Below are 27,685 nucleotides of genomic sequence, written 5' to 3' on the forward strand. Positions count from 1 at the left end.
AGTCAATGGATTTTTTATATTTCTTCCACAGTATTATCACCCCTTACCCACTGCATCTACAGTCTCATCATCTAAGATTGTTCATCTCAGAAATATCATTGACAAGTTATTTCTATTATTTTTCTGTACTGTCATGTTTTTTGACCTTGACACTTCAAATCTGTAATTAATACCTTCATTCCTGGATAACTACAGACACTTCTGAGCTGGTGTAACTGGTTCCACAGCGCCCACTGTGGTATGCTATCCATCAGGAGATGTGGTCTTTGGGACAAGGAATTCAGCCACTGTTATAATCCTGGCCAGGGAGGCTTAGGCATGGGCTAGTGGAATCTTGGTTTAATATCTGTGTCTCTTTCCTCCTACTTTCCAGTTTCCTGCTGATGTCTTCTATTGGCGGCAGCCAACTGGAAGCCAGAGGGCAAAGCAGCTTGGATAGTGCAGTCTTTTTGCCTGTTGAGGTCAGTTGATGAAGAGCTGGAAGAGTTGGAACCACTAGAAGGGTGGAATGGAGAATATCCAGCATGCTAGCAGCTCTCTCGCCCTTCCTCTCTTCTTCCTAGAGATAATATGGCCACCTTGAATTTTGTTCTTTTCCCCAATTTGACACACTCCCTCTGAGTTCTTGCATTTGCAAATACGGTTTTCTCTAGCAGGAATTCCCTCACCCAAGTTCTTTGTGTGGCAAACTCCTAGTTACTCTTTAAGATCCAACTCAAATATGATCATCACTCTCTTATCTACACACATGAGGAGGCAGCAGGGTACTATGAATAGAACAAAGAAACATCAGGTCAGGTCCTCAATCTGTCACTAGTTAACGGGACTTTGTGTGGGGGTACTTCTGTGATTCCTCTCCGGCAAAATAGGAATGGGAATACATTAGGCCTCTGCTGTCCACTGGTTGCACACAGAGAATTCAACACACAGGGGATGGAAAATATTTGGGGGAAAAACCCCACAATTGAAAATAACAATACAACAATTAAAAAATAATATGAATAAAAAGTACAGTGTAACAACCATTTACATAGCATTTACATTGTATTAGGTATTGTAAGCAATCTAGAGATGACTTAAAAGTATACAGGAGGATGTGTGTAGGTTATATGCAAATAACTACACCATTTTATAAAACAGACTGAAGCATGGGTGGATTTGGGTGTTTACGGGGAGTCCTAGAACCAATTACCTAGGGATACCGAGGGCCCACTGTATTACCTGCCTTGACATCCCTTTCCCCGGGAAAGTGAAAGGATCAGAGCGAGAAAATGCTCTCTAAAATGCAAATCATTTTTCAAATGTAATTTTGTTGTTGATCTTACCGCAGCTTAGAATTAAAAAAAAAAAAAAAAAAAAGATTTGCTCAGCTCGATTACTGTGCACGGTGCAAAAAATCAACTTTGGTGGCATTCAGCAAATCATACACGCAAGTCCCGCCTTTATTTCTCTTTTTGCAGCCCGGTTTCTCTCTTCTGCTCACTCATACCCGCCCACCCCGCTTTTGTAGCTTGCTTGTTCATATCTGAACTGAGGTATCCAAAGACACTGCTTGACTTTGCAGGTACATTTCACAGTTAAAGAGGGTTCGTCATTTAGTAGTCGGGGATGGGAAGAACTGTCACAAAGCAAAAGTCTACATTCTAAATCGTGAAGTTCTGGGAGCTGAGAATCAGACTGGCAGGACTAAGAACGAATCCGTTGCTGACCAAGGAGGCGGGGCTCCAGCCGGGGCCTCCTGCAGCCCGCGCTGGGTTCCCGAATTCCCGCTCTGTAAGCCGGAACCCCAGGCCAGCGGGCGCCGCGAGGGGCCCGGAGCTGGGTGCAGGACGCACGACCGAGCCAGAACTACAACTCCCGACGTGCGCGGCGGCCAACGCCGGTTTTAACCCTGCTTGTTGCTTTTTTTTTTTTTTCCTCTTGTTGCGACGGAGACTGCTGTCCAGGAAGTGCGCAGTAGTGATTCTAGAAAGGCTGGAAGCTCCCCTGGCGACGCGGGTGCCGCGAACGGCTCACGGAATGCCTCCTACTCCTAGTGAGCGCAGGCGTTGCGGAACCCACCGTCCCACAGGACGTGTTTCCGGGAGACATTAATTGTGGCCGGACCCAGTGGCGCGGCAGTTTAATTCTCCGGCGGCTGCAGATTGATGGGACGAGATGGTCCTGGCGGGGCTCATCAGGAAACTCGGTAACTGTCAGGTTGCCCCTCGCCCAAAGCACCCTCCCCTGCCCTGGCCACTTGCTGAGAATGATCGTGTCACGTTTCCGCGGCCGGCCACTCCGCTACCGCTGCCTCTTTCGCCCCCGCTTTGTCCGGGTAGCCCCCGGGGACCCATCTCGGACTTTGTGTAAACTCCGCGGTTCGCGTCCCGAAGGCGCCAGCGGCCTGCTTCTGAAAAAACTGGTTTATTCCATCTTCACGCCGCTCCTGCTCACAGCATAAGTAACGTAGTTTTAGAATGAAATCTGAGTGGGCGTCTCTTTGCAGTCGGGAACTGAAATAGTTTTGTGCCGTTCGTTGACAGGTCATCAGCTGGCCGAGATCAGGGAGCGGGCTCTCAAGAGTATTCTCTGCAAGATTGAGCACAACTTAATCTGCTACGCTGATCTCATTCAGGAGAGGCAACTTTTTCTTCATTTGCTGGAATGGTTCAATTTCCCGTCCGTTCCAGTGAAGGAAGAGGTTCTGAACCTGTTAAGCAGATTGGTTAAGGTAGGCTCATTTTGAAGTAAAATAATCAGACGAGTGACTGTTTCGTAGTCATTTAATTGTAGCGTTTATTGAAAGATAAATAATTGGGGTTAAAGGTTTTTTTTTTTTTTGTTTTGTTTTGTTTTTTTTTTAAACAACCAGAGATGTTTGATTCATCTGGGTATATATTGCTCATCTTTTATTTGTGATACTGAATCCCACAGGGTCTCTACTGTGCTCAGAAGTAACACAGAACTTCTTTTGAGTTTTGGTATATTCTGATTTTTGGAGTTATCTTTGGAGGTTAATATTTGTGTTCTGTTTTTATTTTCTGATATTTACATCTTCAGAATTAGATGTGTCAATATGAAAGGGAGCACGTTTAAAAATAATGTTACATAACCGTGATTCATCAATACCAATGTTAAGTTGCTTCCCCGTTTGCTTTTAGATTGGTATTCTTATGCCTGCCTCAAGAGTAGTTAGCTGTCAGGGTCAGATATCAAAGTGTAAGTTTAACCTTTCAAAACTAAATCACTGTACAATGGTAGAGGAATCTTAACTACTTTGACATCCTGTTAACCGGTTGGGGCTGGGACCAGAAGGTGAGCGTCAGTGGAAAAAAGTAACCCATTACAAAAATAAGAGTAGGGATTGATAATGTGCATTTCTAGTGTTCAGTGCGTTGGCTCATCTTTCATAAATGTTATCAAGTGTTGGTTGTATGTCTCCATAAGTATGTACTCCTCATGGAAGTGCCTTACTTCGGGGCAGAGCCATGAAGGATTTTTCAGAAAAGGAACATCTGATATACCAAAAATAATTTTATGTTTTGATTGCTGTAAGTTAAAGTTTAGAGATTTTGATAGAGTTATTCTCAAGATCATCCTCTTCTTATTTTAGTATCCTCCAGCAGTCCAACATTTGGTTGACCTTGGTGCAGTAGAGTTCTTATCTAAGCTTCGGTCGAATGTGGAGCCGAATCTGCAGGCTGAAATTGATGGCATTCTGGATGGACTTTTTATTCTTCCTTCGGAAGTTCCTGCACTGTCTTCTGCCTCATACCAAACCAATCAAACTGGTAACTCGTTGGAATCAACTTGAGGGATATCTGTTAAAATATAAATACATTCATTCTAATGGTAAATTTTAAGGAAAGCAACTTTAGATTTTTTTTAAAAAGGATTTCTCCCACCTCCCTCAAACTTATTTTTCTTGTATTAACTTACATGATTTTGACCTTTTTCCCCTCTACTGTTAGTCAAAGGATGGTACATTTGCATTAATTGCTTTTTTGCTCAGGCCTAAAGGATGCCAGTGACTTTGCTTTTATGAGACCAGTTTGATAGATTATTTCTTTGAGAATAATTTTTATTGAGCACAGGAGTGCTCATTGTTCTTAGTGCTTTATATTTGTATTTTTGACCTTGTTCTTCATATAGGAGTGTAATGATACCTGTCCTAGCTCGTGATTTTGTTGTGGGGACCAATCGAAACGACGTAATGCAAATATTTTTCTATGCTGCAGTCCATTATGATATACTAGTTAAAATCCGAGTCAAAGAGACATGGATTTAAGTCCCAGTTCTGCTGCTGGTTGTGTGACCTTGGCTAAGGTAATTAACCCCTCCAGGCTTCAGTTTTCTCATTCAAAAATTGGGATAAGAAGAAAGAACACCAGGCCGGCCGTGGTGGCTCACGCCTCTAATCCCAGCACTTTGGGAGGCTGAGGCAGGTGGATCACCTGAGGTCAGGAGTTCAAGACCAGCCTGACCAACATGGTGAAACCCTGTCTCTACTAAAAATACAATACAAAAATTAGCCAGACATGGTGGCAGGCGCCTGTAATCCCGGCTACTGGGGAGGCTGAGGCAGGAAAATCACTTGAACCTGGGAGGCGGAGGTTGCAGTGAGCCGAGATCGCTCCATTGCACTCCAGCCTGGGTGACAGAGCAAGACACTATCTCAGAAAGAAACAAAACAAAATACCTTTCTCATAGAATTGTCATGAGATTAAATGAGACAGTGTCTGTAAAGTGCTTAGCACAGGGTCCAGCATGTATTAAATGTAGCGATGTTGGCCGCTGTGGTGCTGCTGTTCTGTTGTTAATGCCTAGTACAGTGCCTTGCACATGGAATGCATTGGAGTTGATTTGAAGAAAAACATCTTCTTGCAATTTATGTAATGAGTAGTAAAAGTAAAAAAAAAAAAATAGTTTTGATGCTTAACCTGTTAGACCATATTTTCTTCTCTACCATTACCAGTTCTGTTACACCTTCAGCTTTGGGTACTGCTATTCACAACAACAATAGCAACTGTCATTTATTGAGTTTCGTTGTGGGGCATTGAATAAATTGATTTAAATACTTCATCTTGTTAAATCTTAAAACAGCCCTTTGAGATGTTATTAGACTTACTCTATAGCTGAGAATAAAAATATAAAGTAACTTGCCCCACAGTACCCAGCTTTCTAACCTGTAGCACATGCAGGATTCTATCATTGCTTTATCTGGCTCCCAAACCTGTAATTTTTAACAATATATTTCATAGTCTCTAAGCCATCACAAATAGAGTCTTACATTATGAATTTTTCATCTAATTCTTTGCAGGTGAGAGTAGAGGAATGGTTTAGGGCTAATTGTTAGTTTTCTTTATTAGTATTAGGAACTACTGCTGTGAAAACTTAAAATTACAAACTATGGTTTTAGCCTTTTCCTCATTCTCATTGCAGCTGAACTGCTGAACATGTAATCGCATGTTACAGGGAATTGTAAAGGTATTGAAAGATAATGTTTGACTCCTTTGTTTCTGACAACTTTCTTTTTAAGGTATGAATGAAAATTGAAGTGATCAGAAACTATGTAATTGGAGTCAAGGGAGAGGGAGATGGATTAGGAAGTATAGAGGGATAGTCCTTGAATACTTTGTAGCAGATTCTTCCTGTACATTCTTTTTTTTTTTGAGACGGAGTCTCGCTCTGCCACCCAGGCTGGAGTGCAGTGGCCGGATCTCAGCTCACTGCAAGCTCCGCCTCCCGGGTTCACGCCATTCTCCTGCCTCAGCCTCCCGAGTAGCTGGGTCTACAGGCGCCCGCCACCTCGCCCGGCTAGTTTTTTCGTATTTTTTTTTAGTAGAGACGGGGTTTCACCGTGTTAGCCAGGATGGTCTCGATCTCCTGACCTCGTGATCCGCCCGTCTTGGCCTCCCAAAGTGCTGGGATTACAGGCTTGAGCCACCGCGCCCGGCCTCTTCCTGTACATTCTAACAAATAACTGTGTGTGGCTAACGGTAAAAGTGAGAGGGAAAGAGCTCCTTAACTGGAAGTGGACTCAATGTGCACATTTTTTCCTTTTTAGGCAGATAGATCATTCAGAAAAAAAAACTGGACTTCTTTTTTTTTTTTAATTTTTAAAATGATTCCAATACTTAAGAGAAAACATTACTATTTAAAGAAAATAAGTTTCACTTTTAGCAAATAAGGAATCGAGAATACAGTAATGTTTATTTTCTTTTCAGAATTGTCAAAAAACCCTGCAATCTTAACAGGATATTTTCCCCAAGACAAAAGTAATTTCCAGCAGATGGAAGTGCCGCCACAACCAGTGGGTGTGTATATGTCGGGAAGTAAATCCTGTTGTCTTGGAAAGTTGAAAATTAATGTGCTTTCTTCATTATTGTGAGGCTGTATTTTTACCAAACTTGAATGTTTCAGCACCAAACTACCATTAAGTGTTTTAGTTGTTTTAAGTTAGTTTAGGATATCGAGTCGAAATGGTAAAATTTTGTGTTATTCTAACCATATTTGAGCAACTATGTAGATGGATGGTAGTAATAGCAGTAGTGCGTCATGCTTACTGAACATGAGTTTTTTGAGGCATTGTGCCGTGCATTACACACGTGTCATCTCATTTGTTCTCCAGCTTACCAATGGTACCATCTATCCAATTACGCCAGCCAGAGACTGAAGATCATTTTAGTTTCTTTTTTTCCCATTTTCTCAACACCCAGTTAATTAAATTCTGATTTAAAACCCTCTTTCTGGAATCTGGAATCTCGTCTCCATCTTTTTGTATCTGGCTATGTTCAGCCTCAGCTCACATGCCAGCCGCCTCATCAGAGAGACCTTCCTGATGATTCTAGCCAGTGATCACTTCCTGTGTGTAGTTTTCTTCCTAACACATTATTTTTTATTATTTTTGTTTTAAGTTTGATAATAGCCGTGAACATTGCTTTATTTTCAGTGTCTGGAACAATGCCAAAAAATGTATTAGGCACTTAGTGTATATTCTTGGAAGGAATGAATGACTCCTCCTGGAGTGTCTCTGAGATCGGTATTATTAGTGACCACATTTTACTGATAAAGACTCTGAGACTAGAAAGGTTGAAAACTTTGTCCTTGGTGAGGCAGTTAGGAAATAGTTAAGTAATCACGTACTTACCATTTTCTTGCCTGCATAGTTAAGATGAAAAGGCTGTGTTCAACAGTATATCTGCTGATGTCACATATTCAAATGAACTCCATTTGGAAGCCTTTGTTATTAAAAAGCTTTCATGGAAACTCACAGGTTTCCATGTGAATAACAAAGAATGGAATAACAAGAATAACAAGAAAGAATGGAAAACTTGTTAAGCCATTAGAATACTTTACCTTTTCATTCTGTAAACGTTTTGTTAGGCTTGTAGCAAGCTTTGTTTTTGAGGCCAGATGGCTGAGAGGCTTAATTCCATCAAGATGAGAGACATCTGAAGGGAGGGGGAATCTCTAGGGTTGGTAAAGGATGGGTGTCTGAATGAAGCCGATGAAAACATGAAGGGGGATTGAGATTGTTACACTTTTATGTGAGTTGCAGTTTGTCTTGATTGACGGTCTGACTTATTTTGGTCACATTTTTACTGTGTGGTATAAGCCTGTCCTTCCCTCCACCCACCTCTCCTTATTTCCTTAGAAAGTAAACCCTGCTTTTATGTTAGCACTTTTGAAAGAAGTAACTATGCTATGTTTGGGAATTTAATAATACTGCTATCCACATTTAGCAATTCCATGCTCTTTACAAAGCATTTGGCACAGAGACTGCCATTTGGAAGGACTTATCTAGATGCTGTTTCTCAGTGTTGCCACCTTCACTTGTACTATATAAGATCTGTTAAAAATAACTTGCATGGGGATAGTTTAAAACTGTGTTGCTTTCTCAGATTTCTTTTAATCTGGTTTGAACACTGATATTTGTTTTTCGACCTTACGATCTTCAAGTCATCTTCACAGAGGTTTAAAACACCTGACACCATATAGGATATTTGAACATGGCTAGATGTAGTATATCATCATGTTTTATCATTTTTAATTTCTAAAAGTTAAGGTTTTCCCTAAATGTCAATTCCTTTTATGTTGAATTTAAGTTTGATGTTCTGGTCAGCCACAGGGTAAAACAGAAAATTTATGGGAACTTTATATGTCAGTCTGTATTGGATTGTGTTTAATGCTCTTCTTCTAGTACTTATTTTAATATAATATGAGTTCTGTTTAAATTATGACATGAGAACTCTCTTATCCTGTGATAGAACAAATTTTCTGCTGACCTTGTTTGGTATATTTTAGGTTACTGAGATGTAGCCTTTATTTTGGGACTTGTTTTAAAGGGAAAACTTACTCTTAACATTGTGAATCCGTCATCTCTTTATTCTTTGATACCTTAAGCTTTGCTATTCCATTGACAGTAAATCAGACTGTGAAGTGCTTGAAGTTTTCTACATTTCCTTGGCTACCCCTGACCACCACAGACAGACATGTCCTCTCCTCTAATGAAAGGTACGAAGCTTGATGTATTTTTCAGGTGTTTTTGTTCACTTATAGTCATTAAGTTTGATAGTTATTACAATATGTTTTACCAGGAAAAGATACTAGTGGCAGTGAAAAGTAGTAATGGTCATTTTTGAAAGATTTTTGTTTTTCAAAAAGCTAGCCAGAAAAAAATTCCTATTTGCTTTTAATCAATCTACACATCAAGTTTCTTTTATTTTATTTTTGAGACAGTCTCACTCTGTCACCCTGGCTGGAGTGCAATGGCACGATCTGGCTCAGTGCAACCTCCGCCTCCTGGGTTCAAGTGATTCTCATGCTGCAGCCTCCTGAATAGCTGGAATTACTGGCATGTGCCACCACGCTCAGCTAATTTTTGTGTTTTTAGTAGAGACAGGGTTTCCCCATGTTGGCCAAGCTGGTCTTGAAGCCTTAATCTCAAGTGATCCACCCCCCTTGGCCTCTCAAAGTGCTGAGATTACAGGTGTGAGCCACTGCATCCGGCCCAGGTTTCTTTTTGTGGTTGGAATCTCGTGTAGTCCTTGGTAACAGGAGTTTTCTCTTATTGGCCAGATTCTCTTTTTGGCCATTACTTATGCCCTTGATTAATAAAAATGGAAAATTAAACATAAATGTAGTCTTTTTGGCAGAATATATTTCAAAATGTGGGCTTCATTAGGAGACAAACTATGCCATGTGGATAAGGTTGGGTATCACTGATCCAGTCTAATGTGATGACTGTTAATTGATTGCTACCCACAAGAGTAAATAGCTGATACGTAGACATTTGGAGAGTATTTTAATGTCCAGATTCACTTTGCACAATTTCATAAATGTCACAATACACAAGTTGTCTGCTTTTTTGGGGTATAAATCTGGAAAATCAAGACCAGTTTATTAGGACTAGATCCAGATTACAGGTGGATGCCATTGAATGATTTTTAATGATGACAATTCTAAGAGCATCAGTGAATTCTCTTGGAACAACATATTCAGGAGGCAGAGGGCACATGGGAAAGGGTTAGGAGGTTGTATGATCTCTTAGTTTTGAGTCAGTCCCAAAGGCGGAGATGGTGATAATTTCTGATGCATGCCTCTGGATAGTGAATGGTGTGTTGTGTAATGGAACTGGGCTGAGAGAAGGGGTGTGATTTTTTGGGGGTGGGAAGTAAACAACTGCCAATCCTAGGTGGGCAGAAGTGGCTGGGTGTCCTCTGTATGGGATAAGAGGGGAGTCCTAATCTGATTCACCTTGAGTAGGGAAGATCAGTAAGGACTTTCATTCTTAGAATTTGCCTCTGTACTTTTGTTCTCATTTCTTGATTTATTTGGCAGATTTCCTAGAATTCTGTGCTCTTTGACCTCGCTGAACTCATTTTGTAACCTTAGGATAATCTCTGAGGGTACAGTGGTTAGTATGATGTCGTTCCTGCTCTTGAGAGGGCCTAGCGGGGAATGCAAAATCAACAGGCAGTTATAATGTCACAAATAATGGACAAATGGAAGAAGCACTGCCCTGGAATTGTTTATTGGTTAGGAAAAGATCTAGGAAGGCTTTTCTGGAGAAGTGAGATCTCAGCTGAGACCTGAAAGATTGTTAATGGAGTCATTGTATCAGCAGGCTACTTAGAATTTGGAATAGATGAACTCTTCTTAAAAATGATTAACACTATGTTTTGTAGCTCTTTAAGAAGTAGTAACCACACTTTAATCTGGAACACCTGTGAACTATTGAAGGACGTTATCATGCAAGATTTTCCTGCTGAGATTTTCCTTCAAAGGCCAAAAATTGTTCAGGTCAGTGCCCTCTATAATTGTTTTAGATTTTGAACTAGAGAACTTTTTGCAATAAAGCAAATTTTGCAGAGTAGGAGTTCTTGGGAAGGAACTTTGTACTCACGTTTTTAAAAAGTGAAGTATTTGACTATTTAAAACACGTATTCACTAACTTAGGTGGATAGTTATAGTTCTTCCAACAGTAGTAGTTTCATTTGACACTTGCAGTCCAGTTCGGCCACCTTGAGTTACCATTTATGGGTCACCTAAAGGGTAGAGTAGACTTCGGACCTTGAGATTGTGCAGGAGCCCTTATTAAAAGTAAGAATAGCATTGCTTCTTGGGTATCTAGTTTTTTAACGCACAGTGCTACAGGCTGTAGCATGTATAACATGAAAGTACAGTAGCAGTGAATAACAGAGATGAATTCTTTTCTTGTTTCTAGTTTATTGCTTATCTAGTAGAGAGAGAGAGGGATCCAGCGTGCGGAATTGTGGCATCTCCAAAGCAGCCAGTGAGGCTTCAGCATTCTTGCTCCGCACTCCCAGGGCTGAAGTGGACTCCAGTGGGTGGCAACTGTTAATACATAGGATCAAAGCTGGCGAATGATAGCAGAGGAAAGCTGTTAATTCCCAAAATGTGGTCAAATGATTTAGATGCTTGAGTTGAAAAGGGCTTGCTGTGATTTTTAAAGTGTTCTCTGTAATGTAATGTCCTGAGTGGGGAATAATTCCTGTCTTCTCTCAGAATGGTTACTCAACTAACAGATTTTAGAAATTAGGAAACACTGACTATTCTATTTAAATGTTGTCTTATTTTATTTTGACCCATCTACTTGCCTTATTTTGCCCATTTCTGTTTCTTATGTCTTACAAATATTTGGCAACTTATTTTACTTCTCTTGATTATTCACTTAGGCTTACTTACTTAAGCTCCACATTCTTCTTTGAAGTTGAGCACTTTGTTCCCTTAATCATTTTCATGGCTCTTGTTGATTTCAGAGCCTTTTATCTCTGTTGAAACTGGCCTTTGGAGGAGATGGAAAGCATCGCCTGGCATTACAGTCAGTGTCCTGCCTGCAGCAGCTGTGCGTGTATTTAAGAAACAGACTTAACTTTCACCGAGATCCAGGTTTTTTCTCCAATAAACAGGGTATTTATTTTTATCTGTTCATTAGCCACTGGTGTTATTTGTAGATTTTTCTGAGAACTTTCCATTATAGTTACTGTTAGGGTTTATTGTGTACGCATTTTCACAACATAAACTCCCCACTCCTAAATGTATTCAAATGATTATCTTTACAGATTGCGTGAATGACAGAAACTACCATGACCTCTTGAACCTTTTTTTTTTTTTTTTGGATAACAGATACTTACAAGGTGTTTTTCTTTTTTCTCCCAGACTTGTAGAAATTCTATATAGTGTCGTTAGGACGTCGTGACTAGGATTTTGGGTATGACTATTCATGTAGGACTTTGGGCATTTTAGCAAGTTACATATAGTGTTAATAAATTGTTTTGTTTGAAAAATATTGATTTGAATTTTATGAAAAGTATTTACATGCAACTTGCGATGTAGTCAAGTGTTCCAGCAATGCCAGACTTTTCAGAGAAAAAGCGCCACCTAATGGCCAAATAGAGTACCAGACTGGCTTCAACAAAACGGTACAATTGAGGATTTTTGTGTGCTTAGTGCAATCTGCATTGAAAGTCAAATATTATAGTCATTTGTCATCATGTTTCATAGTTAATCTCTATTTCATTGGGAGTTTCACTGATCTTGTGCTACTTGAATATTTATGCTTTACCTTGGTTTTATTCTAGATTTTAGAATAATGGCATTGTGGAAATGACTGATAATAGAGAACGTTTGGCTAGCCCCTACTTCAACAGAAAAAGAGTTATAATGTTGATTAAAAATAGTTGATATCTCTGAATAATTGTTAATGTATTTAATAAGTGTGTATTTATTACCTATTATATGCCGCTGATAGTCTAGCCTCCAGGGAAGTATAACACTGAACAAACGAATAAGATCCATGCCCTTATGAGCTTCTATTTTAAAAGGCTGGGGACAGGTGATAAACAAGTAATCAAGTTTGCTTGAGGTAAGAAGTACTTGAAGGAAATAAAAAGGGTGATGTGATAGAACGTGGCTGGGTAAACATAGCTTCATTTAGGATAGTCAGGGAAAGCCCCTGAGAGGAGGTGACCTGAAGGGTGACAAGGAACCGTCACTCGAAGAACTGCAAGAGTAGTGTTCCAGGGAAGGCCAGGCCTCAAGGTAGCACTGAGGGTGATGTCCTTGAGCAACTGAAATAAAGCCCATGAGAGTGGAGTGCAGTGAGCTGGGCAGGAGAGGAGAATGAGGTGCCATCAGAGAGGTAGTCAGGGGCCAGAGTACATTGGGGCGTGCAGATCTTTTTAAAGGTTTTGTATTTTCTTTGAAGTGTAGTGAGAAACTCTTGGAGAGTTTTTTTTCCCCCCTCTCTCTGACTGTAAATGCTTTTATTACCTAATTCTTTTTTTAAATTGGGGTAAAATATATATAATATAAAATATGCCATTATAAACATTTTTAAGTGTACAATATGGTGACGTTAATTACATTCGCATTGTGTGCAACCATCACCACTACCTGGTTCTAAACCTCTTCATTATCTTTTTTTTTTTTTTTTTTTTGAGACGGAGTCTTGCTCTGTGGCCCAGGCTGGAGTGCAGTGGCCAGATCTCAGCTCACTGCAAGCTCCGCCTCCCCGGTTTACGGCATTCTCCTGCCTCGGCCTCCCGAGTAGCTGGGACTACAGGCGCCTGCCACCTCGCCTGGCTAGTTTTTTGTGTTTTTTTTGGTAGAGACGGGGTTTCACCGCGTTAGTCAGGATGGTCTCGATCTCCTGACCTCGTGATCCGCCCGTCTCGGCCTCCCAAAGTGCTGGGATTACAGGCTTGAGCCACTGCGCCCGGCCCTCTTCATTATCTTAAACAGAAACTCTAATCGTTAAGCAGTGATTCCTCATTTTTCCTTTCCCCAAAGCTCTTGATAACCTCTAATTTACTTTCTGTCTGATTTTCTCTATTCTAGGTACCTCATCTAAGAGGAATCATACAATATTTATCCTTTTGTGTCTGGTTTATTTATAATGTTTTCAAGCTTCATACACATTGTAGCATGTATCAGAACTTCATTCCTTTTTATGGCTGAATGATATTCCATTGCATGTATATCCCACATTTTATTCATCTATGCATTTGTTGATGGACATGTGGGATGTGTCCACGTTTGGCTATTGTGAGTAATGCTTCAGTGAACATTGGCATGCAAGTGTCTGTTCAGTGCCTGGTTTCAATTCTTTTGGGTAATACCTAGGAGTGAAATTGCTGCATCATATGGAAATTCTATCTTTAACTTTTTGAAGAATTGCCAAACTATTTTCCACAGCAGCTGTACCATTTACATTCCCATCAGCAATATATAAAGCTTCCAGTTTTTCCACATCATCACTAACTTGTTCATTTTTTTCTTTTTTAAAAATAATTATAGTCATCCTAGTAGATGTGAAGTGGTATCTCATGGTTTTGATTTGCATTTCTCTCAAGACCTAGTGATTAATGACCAGTGAATCTCTAATGACTTTTCATGTGCTTATTGTTTGTTCATATATCTTCTTTGGAGAAGTGTTTATTAAAGTTCTTTGCCCATTTTAAAAATTGGGCTGTTTTCTTTATTGCTGGGTTTCAGGTTACTTAGATATTCTGAAAATTAACACCCTTATCAGATACATGGTTTGCCAATATTTTCTCCCACTCTATGGGTTATCTTGACACTTTCTTGTAATGTTCCTTGGGGTACCAAAGTTTTAAATTTTGATGAAGTCCAGCTTATCTGTGTGTTCTTTGGTTGTTTGTGCTTTCGATGTCATATTTAACAATCCATTGCCAAATTCAAGTTCATGAAGATTTAGACCTACTTTTTCTGCTAAGAGCTTTATGGCTTTAGCTTTTATATTTAGGTTGTTGATCCATTTTGAATTAATTTTTATGTATCATGTGAGGTAGCCATTCTTGGAGAGTTTTAACAGAGAGTGCATGATCTAGTGTTTTCTCCTTTGGTAGTCTCTCATGTTGTAATTGAATACCACTGACTAGAAGGTCCCATGTAATCAGGTCAGGTAGATGTAAACCTAAATGTGCTAAGTGAATACTTATAGAAAAGTTTGATCTTTGCTTTTGTTTTTACCCGTGTAAAAGGATTCCTGCTATCTTAATTTGTTAATGTTTTTGGAAGAATGATACATAAATACCACATAGTCAGAAGTCTGTTTCTACTAAAGGATAATTTTATTCTCTCTTTTTTTCCCCAGATACAGTTTCCCAAAATTCTTCCTTATCTTATTGTCATGAAGCAAGAGGTCCTCATCATTCCCAGAACCCTTCCCCAGGAAGCAGCAGCCCTCGGCCTTCTGTGGTTGGGCGCACAGGCCAGCGACCCAGAGGAGATGGCCAGGATTGGGATGCAGTGTCCTCTAGGTGAGCAGTGTCTCTGGGGAAATGAGAAATGCTCGTTAACTTGTGTGTGTGAATTTCAGAAGGAGATACTTATTTTTCTGTCCTTTTTTTTTCTCTTTTTGAAGCATGAACACAGGTATAGGCCTTGTGTTAAAACCTGGCTTCGTACTTGTTTTGACCATGATCCACAGTAAGGACAGATAAATAATATTACATCCCAACTCAGCAACTCAGTGCTCGGTACATGAACATATACTCTGTTTATATGTGTGTGTGTTTGTGTCCCCCAAAACAAAATGTTCACAAAATAGTATTCTGATACTATATTCGACACACTGAACTATATTTTCAGTTCTGATTTCATTAAAAAATAAATGATTGTGGCCCACTAAGTTGTTTTTACCAGCCACAAATGGAATACGATCTAGTTTAAAAGCATAGCTTTAAATGATAGATACACTTTTGATAGTATTTTAAACATATTTTTGTCTTATGACAAATGCATAAGTGTTTATGGTTAAAAGGAACGGTTGGAGAATTTTATAAAATAAGGACTCTTTCAAGGTGAACAATTTATGGTATTTGTGTAAATACAGATTTTTTCTTTTCTTTTTTTTTTTTTTGAGACAAGATCTCACTCTCTTGCCTAGGATGGAGCGCAGTGGCCTGATTATAGCCTTGACTTCTGGGCTCAAGTGATCCTCAGCCTCTCAAGTAGCTGAGACCACAGGTGTGCACTACCACACTTGGCTAAGCCTTTTATTTTTTGTAGAGATGGGGTCTCACTATGTTTCCCAGGCTGGTCTCAAACTCCTGGGCTCAAGTGATCTTCCCATCTTGGCCTCATAAAGTGTTGATATTACAGACATGAGTCACCATGCTTGGCCCCCAGTGCTTGGCACTCAGATTTTCATACACCAACTTTGCTTAAAACGATTGGTGTGGTATTTGTATGTTACCTTATCCTTGGGCTGCAAACGTGTTAAAAACATATTAGCCTCTTCTTTAGTGTTGTTCTAAAAAATGTTCAGTAAGTTGAGCATTAGTCTGTTGGCTTGATTATTTTCTTGCAATACTGCTACTACTGTTAACAAGCTAATACCATTTCATACCTGCTGTGTGCGTGGTCTTATGCCCTGTGCTTTGCATACTTTGTCTCCTTTAGTTGTCCTAGAATAGGATTGATATTATTTAATGGGATTGGTATTATTATTATCATCCTCATTTTACAGAAAAATCTGAGGTTTAGAGAGGTTAAGAGCATGACAGTTGGTAAAGAGCAAAGCTAGGGTTAAATAAAATGATAGGAGAGTCTGTGCTCTTACTTCTTATATTGTAGTTGGTTGATCCGTCACGTTTTTCTCTTTCTCCTTATAAAGCCTTTCTGCCTCATTCTCTTGTGTGCTTCATGGTTGTAAGTTTTCACTCCTGAGGGAACAGCTTCCTCATGTGGCCTTTCAGAGTTACACAGAAGCCCTAGTTGTTTCCAGATTTTGGGGTGCTTGGTATCTTGAAATTGAAGAAACGACAAAGTTGGTATATAATTTGGGCAGATTTAAATGTTCCATAGCGTTAATGTATCTCTTGTGATTCAGCTTCAATTGTGGATAACATCAAAAGACAACATTTTGAGGCTCTTTGTAAATGTGAGGCTCTAGCCTTTCTGCACTTTTTAAATCCTTACTCCAGCACTTTGCATTCAAGGTAAGAACTTTTTAATGAAGAAAGCCAAGGACGATGGGATGTTCCTTTTTTTTGGGTGCATTTTTGAAGTCACTACATGATGTTGAATGTGCTAAATGAAGTAATACATTTCCCATGATGTTTTTCTGGAAACATCCTTCATTTCCTAACATTGGCTTACTTAGAACAGTTGTGAAACTCAGAAAATCTAGGAAACTGTATGAACTGTTGGTTTTGTCTTTACAAGTTGATTACAGAAGAGCTTTCCTATAAATCTGCTTGTTTTCTTTTAGAAATGAATGGGTTATCGGTGCTAATATTGATGGCTCCTATAGGAATGTTGACATACTTTGAGATATCAGCCTGAAAAGCAAAATATAGACGCATTTTTGGCTTCATTTACAATTTTGAGTCTTTTTTTTTTTTTTTTTTGAGATGGAGTCTTGCTCTGTCGCCTAGGCTGCAGTGCAGTGGTGCGATCTCAGCTCACTGCAACCCCTACCTCCTGGGCTCAGAAGATTCTCCTGCCTCAGCCTCCCCAGTAGCTGGGGTTACAGGCGTGTACCACCATGCCCAGCTAATTTTTTTTGTATTTTTAGTACAGATGGGGTTTCACCATGTTGGCCAGGCTGGTCTTGAACTCCTGACCTCAGGTGATTTGCCCACCTCAGCCTCCCGAAGTGCTGAGATTACAGGCATGAGCCACCACTCCCGGCCTTGAGTCGTCTTTATGGAATTTAATTTCGTAAATTTGTCAAAGTTTCTCCAAATCTGACCAGAGTTGAATGAAGCAATAGAGTTGTGACTTGTATAAGGCTTCTAATATGCCAGGCAGCAGATATGCAGTAAATCTGTTTGGGGATTGTTTCTATATGCAAGGTTTATCATTTGTTTATTTTGCAGTGGAAGTAGTAGTCATGCTCATGTAAACTCTAGGATATCCGTTCATTCACCTTTGGATATGGGACACATAGATCTGCCAGAGCTGGAAACTGAAGACACATTGGAACTACAATTCCAGCAGCTCAGTCTTCCCCAGTTTTGTGTCTCCGTTCTGGAATCGGCTGTTCCTCTCTTAAGAACAGGTTAGTTGTTTTTGAAATCATAATCCTGATACAATTTGTGTTTTTTTGTGTTTCTTTAGGATTTTCCTTTTTTTCTCTTCTGTGTTAGGGCTTTTGCAATCTATATTTACTTATCTTTTGCGATGTAAATTTAAATGTGGATGCCATGGAGGGCTATTCAGCTAGCCCTTCCATTTTACGAGTTTTTATTGGCTTTCACGCTTATTTTTTTTAGAATTTTAATTTTTTTGCATTTATTCTTGCTTTCATCTTATTTTTTTCTTTTTTTTGGGTTATATGGTTATTTTAAATTTGAACAAGGACAACATAGAGCAGCTGGCATAAGTTATAAAAGGTGAACTGGCATGAATAGACCAGAATAAAAAAATCTTTGGCTTTTGCTCTTTGGAAACTTTTTGAATAGCTGTCAGTTGTTCACTCTTCCCATTCATTTCTTACTACTTAAGCCACTTAACGTGTTAAAAACAAAACTCCAAAACCGGATTCTTCCCTTTGTGGCAATTATTCTTAAAAAAACCCACAAATATTTTCAGATTACATTTTTGTTCAGATGTGCTAGGAAAATTTGAAGAGGTTTACTGAAATAAACACTGGTATTTAATTGTAACTGTGCTGAACAACGGTGACAGCAATAACAATATGGCGGATGTCTACTGAGTCTAGAAATGAAACAATACTTACCATGTATTGAGTCCCTACTGGGTTCTGCCTTCATACTTTGGTTTTGTGTTCATTATTTCATGCACTCTTCATGTCAACCCATTCTTTCCTTCCAATAGTGGTAGTTACTAATTTTATCTCCATTTTTACAAGTGATGAAGCTGAGTTTTAGAGTGGTTTAGAAACTTGCCTGAAGTCAAACAGCTAAAAGCAGGGACTTGAACCACGATTCTTCTGAATCTAAAGTCCATGCTCTTAAATACTTTAGCATTTTGCAAGGTAAAGAAAGTTTTAGAAAGAAAGCAGTCATGATTTTTATGCTCAAAATCTATACATTTTCAGCATTTGATAAACTCATCAGAATATAAATAAGATAAGAAAGTTTTGCCCTTTTTACTTTATGCTGGCAAAGTAAAAATATATATTCCAAGTTAATGGTTCTTTAAGTCCTATGTCTATTTTTTGCCACTTGGAGGTGATGGAGGAGAAAGAAGCAGGAAAGTATATATTTGGAAAACATTTAAAATGTTTTTATCCTGAGGAAAACTGCGTACCCATACTTTTTACTCAGTAAGTGCTTCTACTAGCTGGAACTATATATTAATTCATATACTAATAATCTGAAATGAAGGAAGAACTGAACTTTGGCATCATAAAGTACATATGTTTATCTGTCTGGTAAGCTGAGAAGAACAGTTTTAGACTTTAATGATTTTGCATTTAACCTTTTCTTAATTTGCTTTAAAAAGTCAGATTGATAATTATAAAGCTATATCTTGATACATAAAAACTTCTAAATGTTCTCCTGCCCTTTTGTGGTAAATTATGGCATGATTTGTAACTGTTCAATATCATAAGAGATTTCTAGGAGAATTTGCTCCAGCTGTTCTAGTAAAAAAATTAACCTAGATCCTTCCAATCTGGTAGTTTGTTTTACTTTGATTCATTAGAACTTAACCTTCGGGATGCGGGGTGGGAAGGTCTAGTGTGAATGTTCATCTCACATAGAATAATGGAGATGGAGTCTGTTATTCTGTCTCTGTGGAGAAAGGAGTTTGCTTTGGTGGGTGTGATTTTGGGAAGATTTTTTTGGGTTTAAGGTGAGTGCAAATAGAGTTTCTTGAAGTTTCTTTAGCAAATGTCAGCATGTTCATTTATTCCTTTAGTTGCTCCAGTCCAAGCTTAGCTTCCCAGGCAACTCCTGTGTGGGAAAATACTAATTTATGAGAAGACTCAAGCCTTCTAGTACTAAGTAGAAATTATTGGAATACGTTTCCTAAATCTTTCTGGTGCTTTGTCACATGTTACGTGTAACATGGATGGTCCCTAAATTTGAAAAATTATTTTGATCTATCTCACAGTACCTGTTAGATTATTGCTACTTTCAATATCTTTTCCAATTATAAGTGTATTTGATTTGTTATATAGTAAAGTAGTGTTGTGACTGGAACAGAAGCCTTCAATGTGATTATAAATTGTGATTTCTCTACAGTTCTAAGAACATTAGAAAAGAAGAGAAAATGTTGGAGCATGACTAACTAGAAAAGTGAGCAATATGATATTCAGCTGATTATTTGAAAGTTAAGTAACTTTTTCTCCTTTACATTTTTCTGTTTGTATTCCTAGGTAGCAGACAAATGATAATAAGAGTTCTGGAATTGCTTGCAGAGGATATGACACTTATTGGTGAAGCAATTTCAACAGATATCTGGGATGACAGCAGCCTTTTTGGTATAGATATGGTGAGAATCAGTGTTTTCTTTGGGATATAGGGAATAGTATTTTTTTTTAAGATTTTGGTTCTTTTAAGCTGGTTTCATTGTCTCATTAGTGTTCAAATCTTTTTTCTTTTTGACTCAGTATGTCCCATGCTTATTGTATAAATAGCCTGGAACAGGCCTATGTTTCCAAAGGTTCTGGTTACTGCTAATAGCGGAAGGTATATTAAGACCAAAACCAGGCCATTAGAAGTGGTTATAGCTACTGTGATATCATTCTTTCCTTTCAGGAACATTTAAGAAATACATATTTTTAAAGATCGTGAATTTATATTGTTACTTTTCTTATTTTAAATTTGTATTTCTTATCCTTGTGCTTACTTGTAGAAAGTCTTTGTTCCTAGCAGTATCAGCATAATTACTTATTAGCTTTGACTTTAAACATACATAAGATAGTTTCAGAACAGCAGTATTAACGTTACTATGAACGACTCTACTAAAAAGTTCAAGATTTCCTGGCAGTTCTTTTTGACATAGACTAATCTCATTAAGGATATACAGTCAAAATACTGTGCCTTAAAGCTACCGTTATCAATTCAGCATTAAATTAGATTTGTTTTCGTTTGTTTCACTATTGGGAATTGTTTTTTCTTCATAAAAATGTAGCTCAGGGATGCCTCCCTCCTATTCAGTTACCTTGAAGATGTTTTCCTAATTGGTAGTCATTTTTATTTTCTGGCTATTTTTTTCTCTTTTTATTTTATTTTTGCAAATGTAAGCAACTAAGTATGTAGATTCTTATCCTCTCCCCTTCCTGCGTAAAAGGTGGTATATTATGTACACTGTTTTGCACCCTGTTTTTATAACTTAAAAATACGTCTTACATGCATAGGGTATGTATGGGGATTATTCCCTATCTATCTAGATGTGAGATTTTCTCATTCTTTTTTATAGGTAGCAAATGCTTCGTTGTGTATTTGTTAACCCAGTCTCTTGATGGATATTGTTAATATAAATTATGTACAATGAATAATGTGTTTATGCTGTTTCATAAATGTACAGGTATGTCTTTAGGGTAGATTTATTTAAGTGAGCATCCTCTTTTTCTAAAAAACTTTTATTTAGCTTCAGCAGTACGTGTGCAGGTTTGTTATATAGGTAAACTGTATGTCATGGGGGTTTGGTGTACAGATTATTTTGTCATTCAGGTAATATGCATAGTACCTGACAGGTAATTTTTCTGATCCTCCTCCTACTCTCCACCCTCGAGTAATCCCTGGTGTCTGTTGTTCCCCTCTTTGTGTCCATGTGTTCTCATTGTTTAGCTCCCACTTTTAAGTGAGAATATGCAGCATTTGGTTTTCTGTTCCTGGATTAGTTTGCTTAGGATAATGGCCTCCACCTCTATCCATGTTGCTGCAAAGGATATGATCTCATGCATTTTTTGGCTGCGTAGTGTTCATTGGTGTATATGTACCACATTTTCCTTAATCAGTCTGCCATTGATAGGCATTTAGGTTGACTCCATGTCTTTGCTATTGTGAATAGTGCTGCAGTGAATATACACATGCGTGTGTCTTTATGGTAGAATGACCTCAAGTGATCTGCCTGCATCGGCCTCCCAAAGTGCTGGGATTACAGGTGTGAGCCACTGTGCCCGGCTGAGCCATGTTGTTTATGTAGCAGAACAGCAGTTCTTCACTTGGCATCATAGATAGGTTTTCGGAAACTGTGACTTTAAGCAAACTGACTTATAACAAACCCAGTTATTTTTTCTCATCAGCACTTAGTTAAATGGCATGGAACTTGTAATGCTGTTTTGTTAAAGTCAGTTTCCAAGAACCTGTTGAACATGTTACGTGAAGGCTTACTGTAGTTTATTCGTTTTATTTCTGAGTAGTATTACATTGTGTGGACATGCCACAATTTGTTTATCTATTCACGTGTTGGTGGACATTTGGGTTGTTTCTAGACATTACAAATAACATTCCTGTGGATATTCCAGTTGTTCCACATCTTCAACATCTATTATGTTCAGTTTTTGTTTTGTTTTGCAGAGAGGGAGGGCATTCTGATAGATGTGCAATGGTGTCTTACTGGGTTTTAATTTGCATTTCCCTAGTGACTGATGATATTCAGCATCTTTTGTAACTTTTAGAGAGCAAGTCTAGGTCTTTTTAAAACACTTATTCTTAAGTATTTTATTCTTTTCAATGCCATTGTGAATGAAAATTTAAAAAATGTTTGGATTGTTCATTGTTAGTATATAGAAATACAATTGAGTTTTGTGTATTGATTGTCTATTTGGTGGCCTTGCTGAACTTACTAGTTCTGCTAGTTTTTTTTTTTCTTTCTTTTTCTTCTTTTTTTTGTTTTCTGGTAGATCCCTTAGGATTTCCTACCTATAAAATCATGTTATCTGTGAATAAAAACGGTTTTAAGATCATCTTATCTGTGAATAAAGGCAGTTTTATTTCTTTCTATTCACTCTGGATACCTTTAATTTTTTTAAATTGCTGAATTGCCCTGGCTAGAACCTTTTAGTATAATGTTGGATGGATGTGGTGAGAGCCTTCTTCATGATGTTAAAGGGGAAGCTTCAATCTTTCACTATTAAATGTAATATTAGCTCTAGTACGTTTGTATTTTGTAGCTGCCTTTATAAAGTTGAGGAAGTTCCCTGTATTTTTAGTTCGTTGAAAGTTTTGATTGTGAATGATTATTGTATTTTGCCTAACCTTTTTTTTTGTCTTCATTGAGATGATTATTTAGCTTTTTGAAGAGCAGAAATACTTAATTTTGATGAGGTTCAGTTTCTTAATCTTTCTTTTATGGATCATGCTTTTGATATTTTACCTAACAAATCTTTGCCTAACCTGGGATACAAAGAATGTTTCCTGTACTTTCTTTTAGAATTATTACGTTATGTTTTAGGTTTTATATCTTTGATTTGGAGTTGATCTTTGTATATAGGACAAGGTAAGGAATGAACTTTTTTTTTTTTTTTATGGGTATATAATTATTTTCTCAGCACTATTTGTTCAAATGCCTATCTTTTCTTTCCTGAATTCTTTACCAATTAACTATATATGGGTTTACTTCTGGACGCTATTTGATTGATCAGTTTTCTCTTATGGTGCCAATACCCAACTGACTTAATTATTCTAGCTTATAGTGAAGGCCTATAGTGTAGCTATAATGAAGCTTATTGTAAGTCTTGAAATAAGGTAATATAAGTCCTTCAACTTTGTTCTTGTTTTTCAAAGTTGTTTTGGCTGTTTTAGTTCCTCTGTATTTTCAACATCAATCAAATTTGTCAATTTCTACAAAAAAAAAAAAAAAAAGCCTGCTGTGGTTTTGAATGGAATTGAGTTGAATTTGTAGATCAATTCAGGAAAAACTGACATCTTAATAGTGTTGAGTCTTCTGATCTGTGAATACCATATGTATGTCTTCAATTGTTTAGCTGTTTATTTATTTTTATTTTTATTTTTTTTTTGACATGGAGTCTCATTCTGTCACCCAGACTGGAGTGCAGTGGCATGATCTTGGCTCATTGTAATGTCCGCCTCCTGGGTTCAAGTGACTCTCACTACAGCTTCAGCCTCCCAAGTAGCTGAGATTACAGGTGTGCACCACCATGCCCAGCTAATTTTTTTGTATTTTTAGTAGAGACAGGGTTTCACCATGTTGGCCAGGCTGATCTCGAACTCCTGACCTCAAGTGATCGGCCTGCCTCAGCCTCCCAGAGTGCTGGGACTACAGGCATGAGCCACTGTGCCCAGCCTTATTTAGCTCTTTAATTTGTCTCTGCAATGTTTTGAAGTTGTCAGTGTATAGGTCTTCTACATCTGAGTATTTCAGTTTTGGGTCTTGTCCTGTGGCTGATTTTTCTCTTTATGGATCTTAATATTTGATATGTGTAGTCATTTCTGATTGGATGCTGGACCTTTTCAATATTGCCATGCTGAGCGTCTTGATTTTTTATTTTGCCGTTTTAGAAGCACTTTGGGAGGGTTCGGAAGCACTTTGGGAGACCAACATGGGAGCATTACTTGAAGCCAGGAGCTTGAGATGTGCCTGGGCAACAAAGCAAGACCTTATCTCTTAAAAAATTAGTAACATTAGCTGGGCATGGAGGTGCATACCTATAGTTCCAGCTATTTGGAAAGCCGAGGCAGGAGGATCACTTGAACCCAGAAGTTTGAGGCTGACAGGTGGTTATGTTACTTGTAGAGCAGTTTCATTGTCTCAAGGCTTTAAAAGATTTGGTAGAATGGATCTAAAATAATGGTTTTCTACTGGGGGTAATTTTGCTCCCCAGAGGATATCTAGCAATGTTGGGAGCCATTTTTGATAGTCACACCTGGAATGGTGCTACTGGCTTCTAATAAATAGAAGCCAGAACAGCTCTCCACAAATAAGAATTTTTTGGCTCAAGATGTCAAAAAACCTTGAGGAAGTGTTGAGATTGAGAAACCCTGATCTAGAAGAACCTTTGCTTGGGGTTAAACTCTGCTCCTGAGGTGTGATCCTTTGGGACCTCTATTGAATGTTCAAAGTGATTATTGATGCTGTCTACTCTGCCTGGCTAAAGATTGAGTTTTGTTGTCTTGTGTGAGCCCTGGGACTTGTTCAATTTAAATCTCAGTAATCATCTTTGGCCTATATTTACAGAGTATCTACCTATAATATAAGCCACCTAATCTCAGCATGGACTAGATGGAAACTTGTTTAGGTCTCTGAAACTCTTTCTTTGCATAGCTCTCCCATAATTCCTAACCATGTCAGCTTCCACAAGCATCTTCGTCTCCTAATGTCATTGAGACTGTCAGACTCTTTGGATTTCTCTTGCCTGTGTTTGCTGTACAGTAATTGTTTTCAGGTATAGTAGGACTCTTATTGCTTATTTTCCTTCTCTGTGGCATCATAGTCCTGCACTGTCTACTGTGCCACTTTCTGGTTGATTTCTGGTGAAGGACAGGAGAAGTCCTTGTTATTATTTCATGGCCAGAATTGGAAGTTTTACATAAATTTTTAGATTAGGTCATTTAAGCAACTGGCCTATCTGTGAGTTATTAGGGGCTTCAATGTACGTTTATCTAGAGTGAAAATTCTGGATCAACTTTAGAATAATCATTTAAAGTGTAGAGAGATCAGGATACCTTGTTTTTTGCTGTTCGTATTTCAGTAGAGTAGATAATTTTAGAAAATATGGCATTAAATTTTATTTTTTTGCAAGAAGTGTTTTGATAAGTAATATTTTGCATGAGTAATCAACACATGTACAGTAGTAGCCTTAGGAATGTTATACTACAACATAATATTTAAGAGATCTGTGGAATACCAGGGTATGTCTCCATGTAACTGGAAACCATATCTTTTTTAACATTTCAAAATATCATAAATCATTTGTCATTTTATATCTTTCATTTTGAAATTGTCATCTGATAACGTTGCCTATCTTGAAGATTTGGCATTCTGTCTCTTCTATTAATATGAATTCCTAATGTCTGGTCTTCCTTCCTCTCCCTTTCTTGCTTCGCCTCTCCCTCCCTCCCTTCCCTTTTGCTGCCTTATCAGGGCAGTAGAATCAAAATTTGTTACTCATAAAAGTATATATTGACTCTTACAGTTATCAAGTTTTTTTTCTTTATGCTATTTTGATGTAAGTCGGTCTGTATTTAATTAAACATTGTTACAGGCTGTCTGAAATCCTTGTGAATAGAGGTCTGAACATAAAGTACAGATATTTACATAGTAACAATACCCATGTAAGAAAGAAATCCAAACTTGTATTTTTATCATAACATGAGCCTCTTTTTTTTTTTTTTTTTTTTTTTGAGACACAGTCTCGCTCTGTCACCCAGGCTGGAGTGCAATGGTGCAATGTCGGCTCACTGCAAGCTCCGCCTCCTGGGTTCCTGCCATTCTCCTGCCTCAGCCTCCCGAGTAGCTGGAACTGCAGGCACCCACCACCACGCCTGGCTAATTTTTTTGCATTTTTAATAGAGACGGGGTTTCACCATGTTAGCCAGGATGGTCTCGAGCTCCTGACCTCATGATCTGCCCACCTCGGCCTCCCAAAGTGCTGGGATTACAGTCTTGAGCCACCGCGCCCGGCAAGCCTCTTAAAAAGAGAAACAAATTGCATGTTTTAAAATGGGTGTATTTTCAAGTCTTTAGTTTTCAGATAATAGTTCTGAATCTTGGTGTTTCTTTAGTCCTTAAGGTTATCACACTATTTTGTAGTACTTTTAGGAGATTTTTCACATATTGAAGGTTTTCTACAAGTAAATTTTTCCTTTGAAGTGTGAGGAATGCTTTATCAGTTGTTTCTGAAATTAACTTAAATTTTCTTGGCCAGAATATTTCTCTGTAAAAGTTAGTCATTCACTTTAACTTTTGGCTGCTGGTACTTTATGATTCAATGAATTATTTTTACTTTAAAGGTTAATTCTGTTGTACAAGTGCCAGTTGGTATGTTAGAAATGCTAAATAAAACAGAAGTACTTGAAATTATATTTGATTTACTTTTACTTATTTAAAAAGAATAAATGTCTCTTTTCTTTGGCTATATTTTAAAAGAAGCAAACAAGTAAAATTTCTTCATGTTCATACTTTTGCCAGTTTTCAAAAGAAAGACAGAAGCAGTATTTTTGTTGAGTCATTAAAGGAACAAAATAATACATGTTGCTATCAATTTAGAAATTAAGTACCTGAGGATATATAATCAGATCTCTGGGTATTTCCACCCAGTGCTAATGTCAGTAGCATCAATCGTGTCTGGAACTCTGTAACTCAGCCTGGAAGGGAATTTCAGTTTCCCCCGTTAATTGAATATTTTTATGTTACTTCAAGTAAATCAAAGAAAAAATATTTTCACCAAAATTAGTTATGCTGACCTAAAGTATGTCATGTGTCATTTCCCCTAGTCCTCCATCATCAAATCAAGTCTGTTTTTTCCTTATTTACATGCTTAGTTAGGTTCAGCATGCAAGGAGAAAGTAGCCTTCACCTCCTGCCAGATAACCTAGACTCTTAGGTCTATATTCTGTTTTTTCCCGTGTTTCTTCTGTGTCATTCCTGTCATTGCCGTCATTGGAAAGCAGTCTTTTCATCTTTATGACTCACTGCTTCTGAATTCCCATCTGACCTGCTGTGAACTGGTCACTTCAACATCAAGGCATGTTGGTAGAATTCTAGAATGTTAGTAGGACTTCAAGATGGGCTAAGAGGATCGTGAGAGAAACTAAAGATAAGGGCTTTGCATCCAGCAAGGGCTCATTAAGGATGTTTGGACCAGATTGTGAATTGATAACGGGGGTAATGGGATCTCTAATTACATAGACCTTCCCTGCTGCTGCCACCATTCCAAAGACAGTTATTTTAACTCACATTTCCTGATTGCCTATTATTAATATATGCTAGGCACTTGGGGTATCAAATAAGATGTAGTGCTTTTAATGCCTGTGGGTGATAGATTACTTTTACTAATGTGACATTAGTAAAACAGATAAGCATACAGGAATAACACTTAAACTAAGGTACTTTAAATAAAACACTTACTATATATCAGACACTAAGCACTATTTATGAAGTCATTTAATTATCATGACCCTGCAAACTACATAACTTAGGCTCAATTTATTTTTCAGGGTCACTTGAGGTTTTGTATTTATAGCCATTATGTTTTGTTGCCATTGGTGCTTTGAAAACACTATGAGCTATGAACTTGGGATGTCAGTTAGGGCTTTTTTTTTTTCTT

The 27,685-nt window shown here is 38.1% G+C and overlaps 1 protein-coding gene across 7 annotated transcripts in view; it reads left to right on the top strand.

Annotated features, from left to right (window-relative positions):
- The first annotated feature begins 1,948 nt into the window (after window positions 1-1,948).
- Window positions 1,949-27,685, top strand: part of RTTN (rotatin) — a 198,292-nt gene continuing 172,555 nt past the window's right edge. For 2 of the 7 annotated variants that reach the window (XM_037987996.2, XM_037987997.2), the window contains exons 1-10: window positions 1,950-2,188; window positions 2,526-2,713; window positions 3,596-3,773; window positions 6,210-6,299; window positions 8,409-8,499; window positions 10,173-10,287; window positions 11,268-11,418; window positions 14,627-14,792; window positions 17,358-17,539; window positions 19,826-19,941. In XM_037987996.2, coding sequence (XP_037843924.2) covers window positions 2,158-2,188; window positions 2,526-2,713; window positions 3,596-3,773; window positions 6,210-6,299; window positions 8,409-8,499; window positions 10,173-10,287; window positions 11,268-11,418; window positions 14,627-14,792; window positions 17,358-17,539; window positions 19,826-19,941 — 1,308 coding nt within the window. In that variant the 5' untranslated portion in view covers window positions 1,950-2,157. Of the gene's footprint in view, window positions 2,189-2,525; window positions 2,714-3,595; window positions 3,835-6,209; window positions 6,300-8,408; window positions 8,500-10,172; window positions 10,288-11,267; window positions 11,419-14,626; window positions 14,793-17,357; window positions 17,540-19,825; window positions 19,942-27,685 lie in introns of those variants that run through there. The other 5 variants (XM_008013806.3, XM_037987993.2, XM_073006242.1 and 2 more) reach the window with 4 other exon arrangements.

This window comes from Chlorocebus sabaeus, chromosome 18, assembly GCF_047675955.1.
Source record: "Chlorocebus sabaeus isolate Y175 chromosome 18, mChlSab1.0.hap1, whole genome shotgun sequence".
Taxonomy (NCBI): Eukaryota; Metazoa; Chordata; class Mammalia; order Primates; family Cercopithecidae; genus Chlorocebus; species Chlorocebus sabaeus.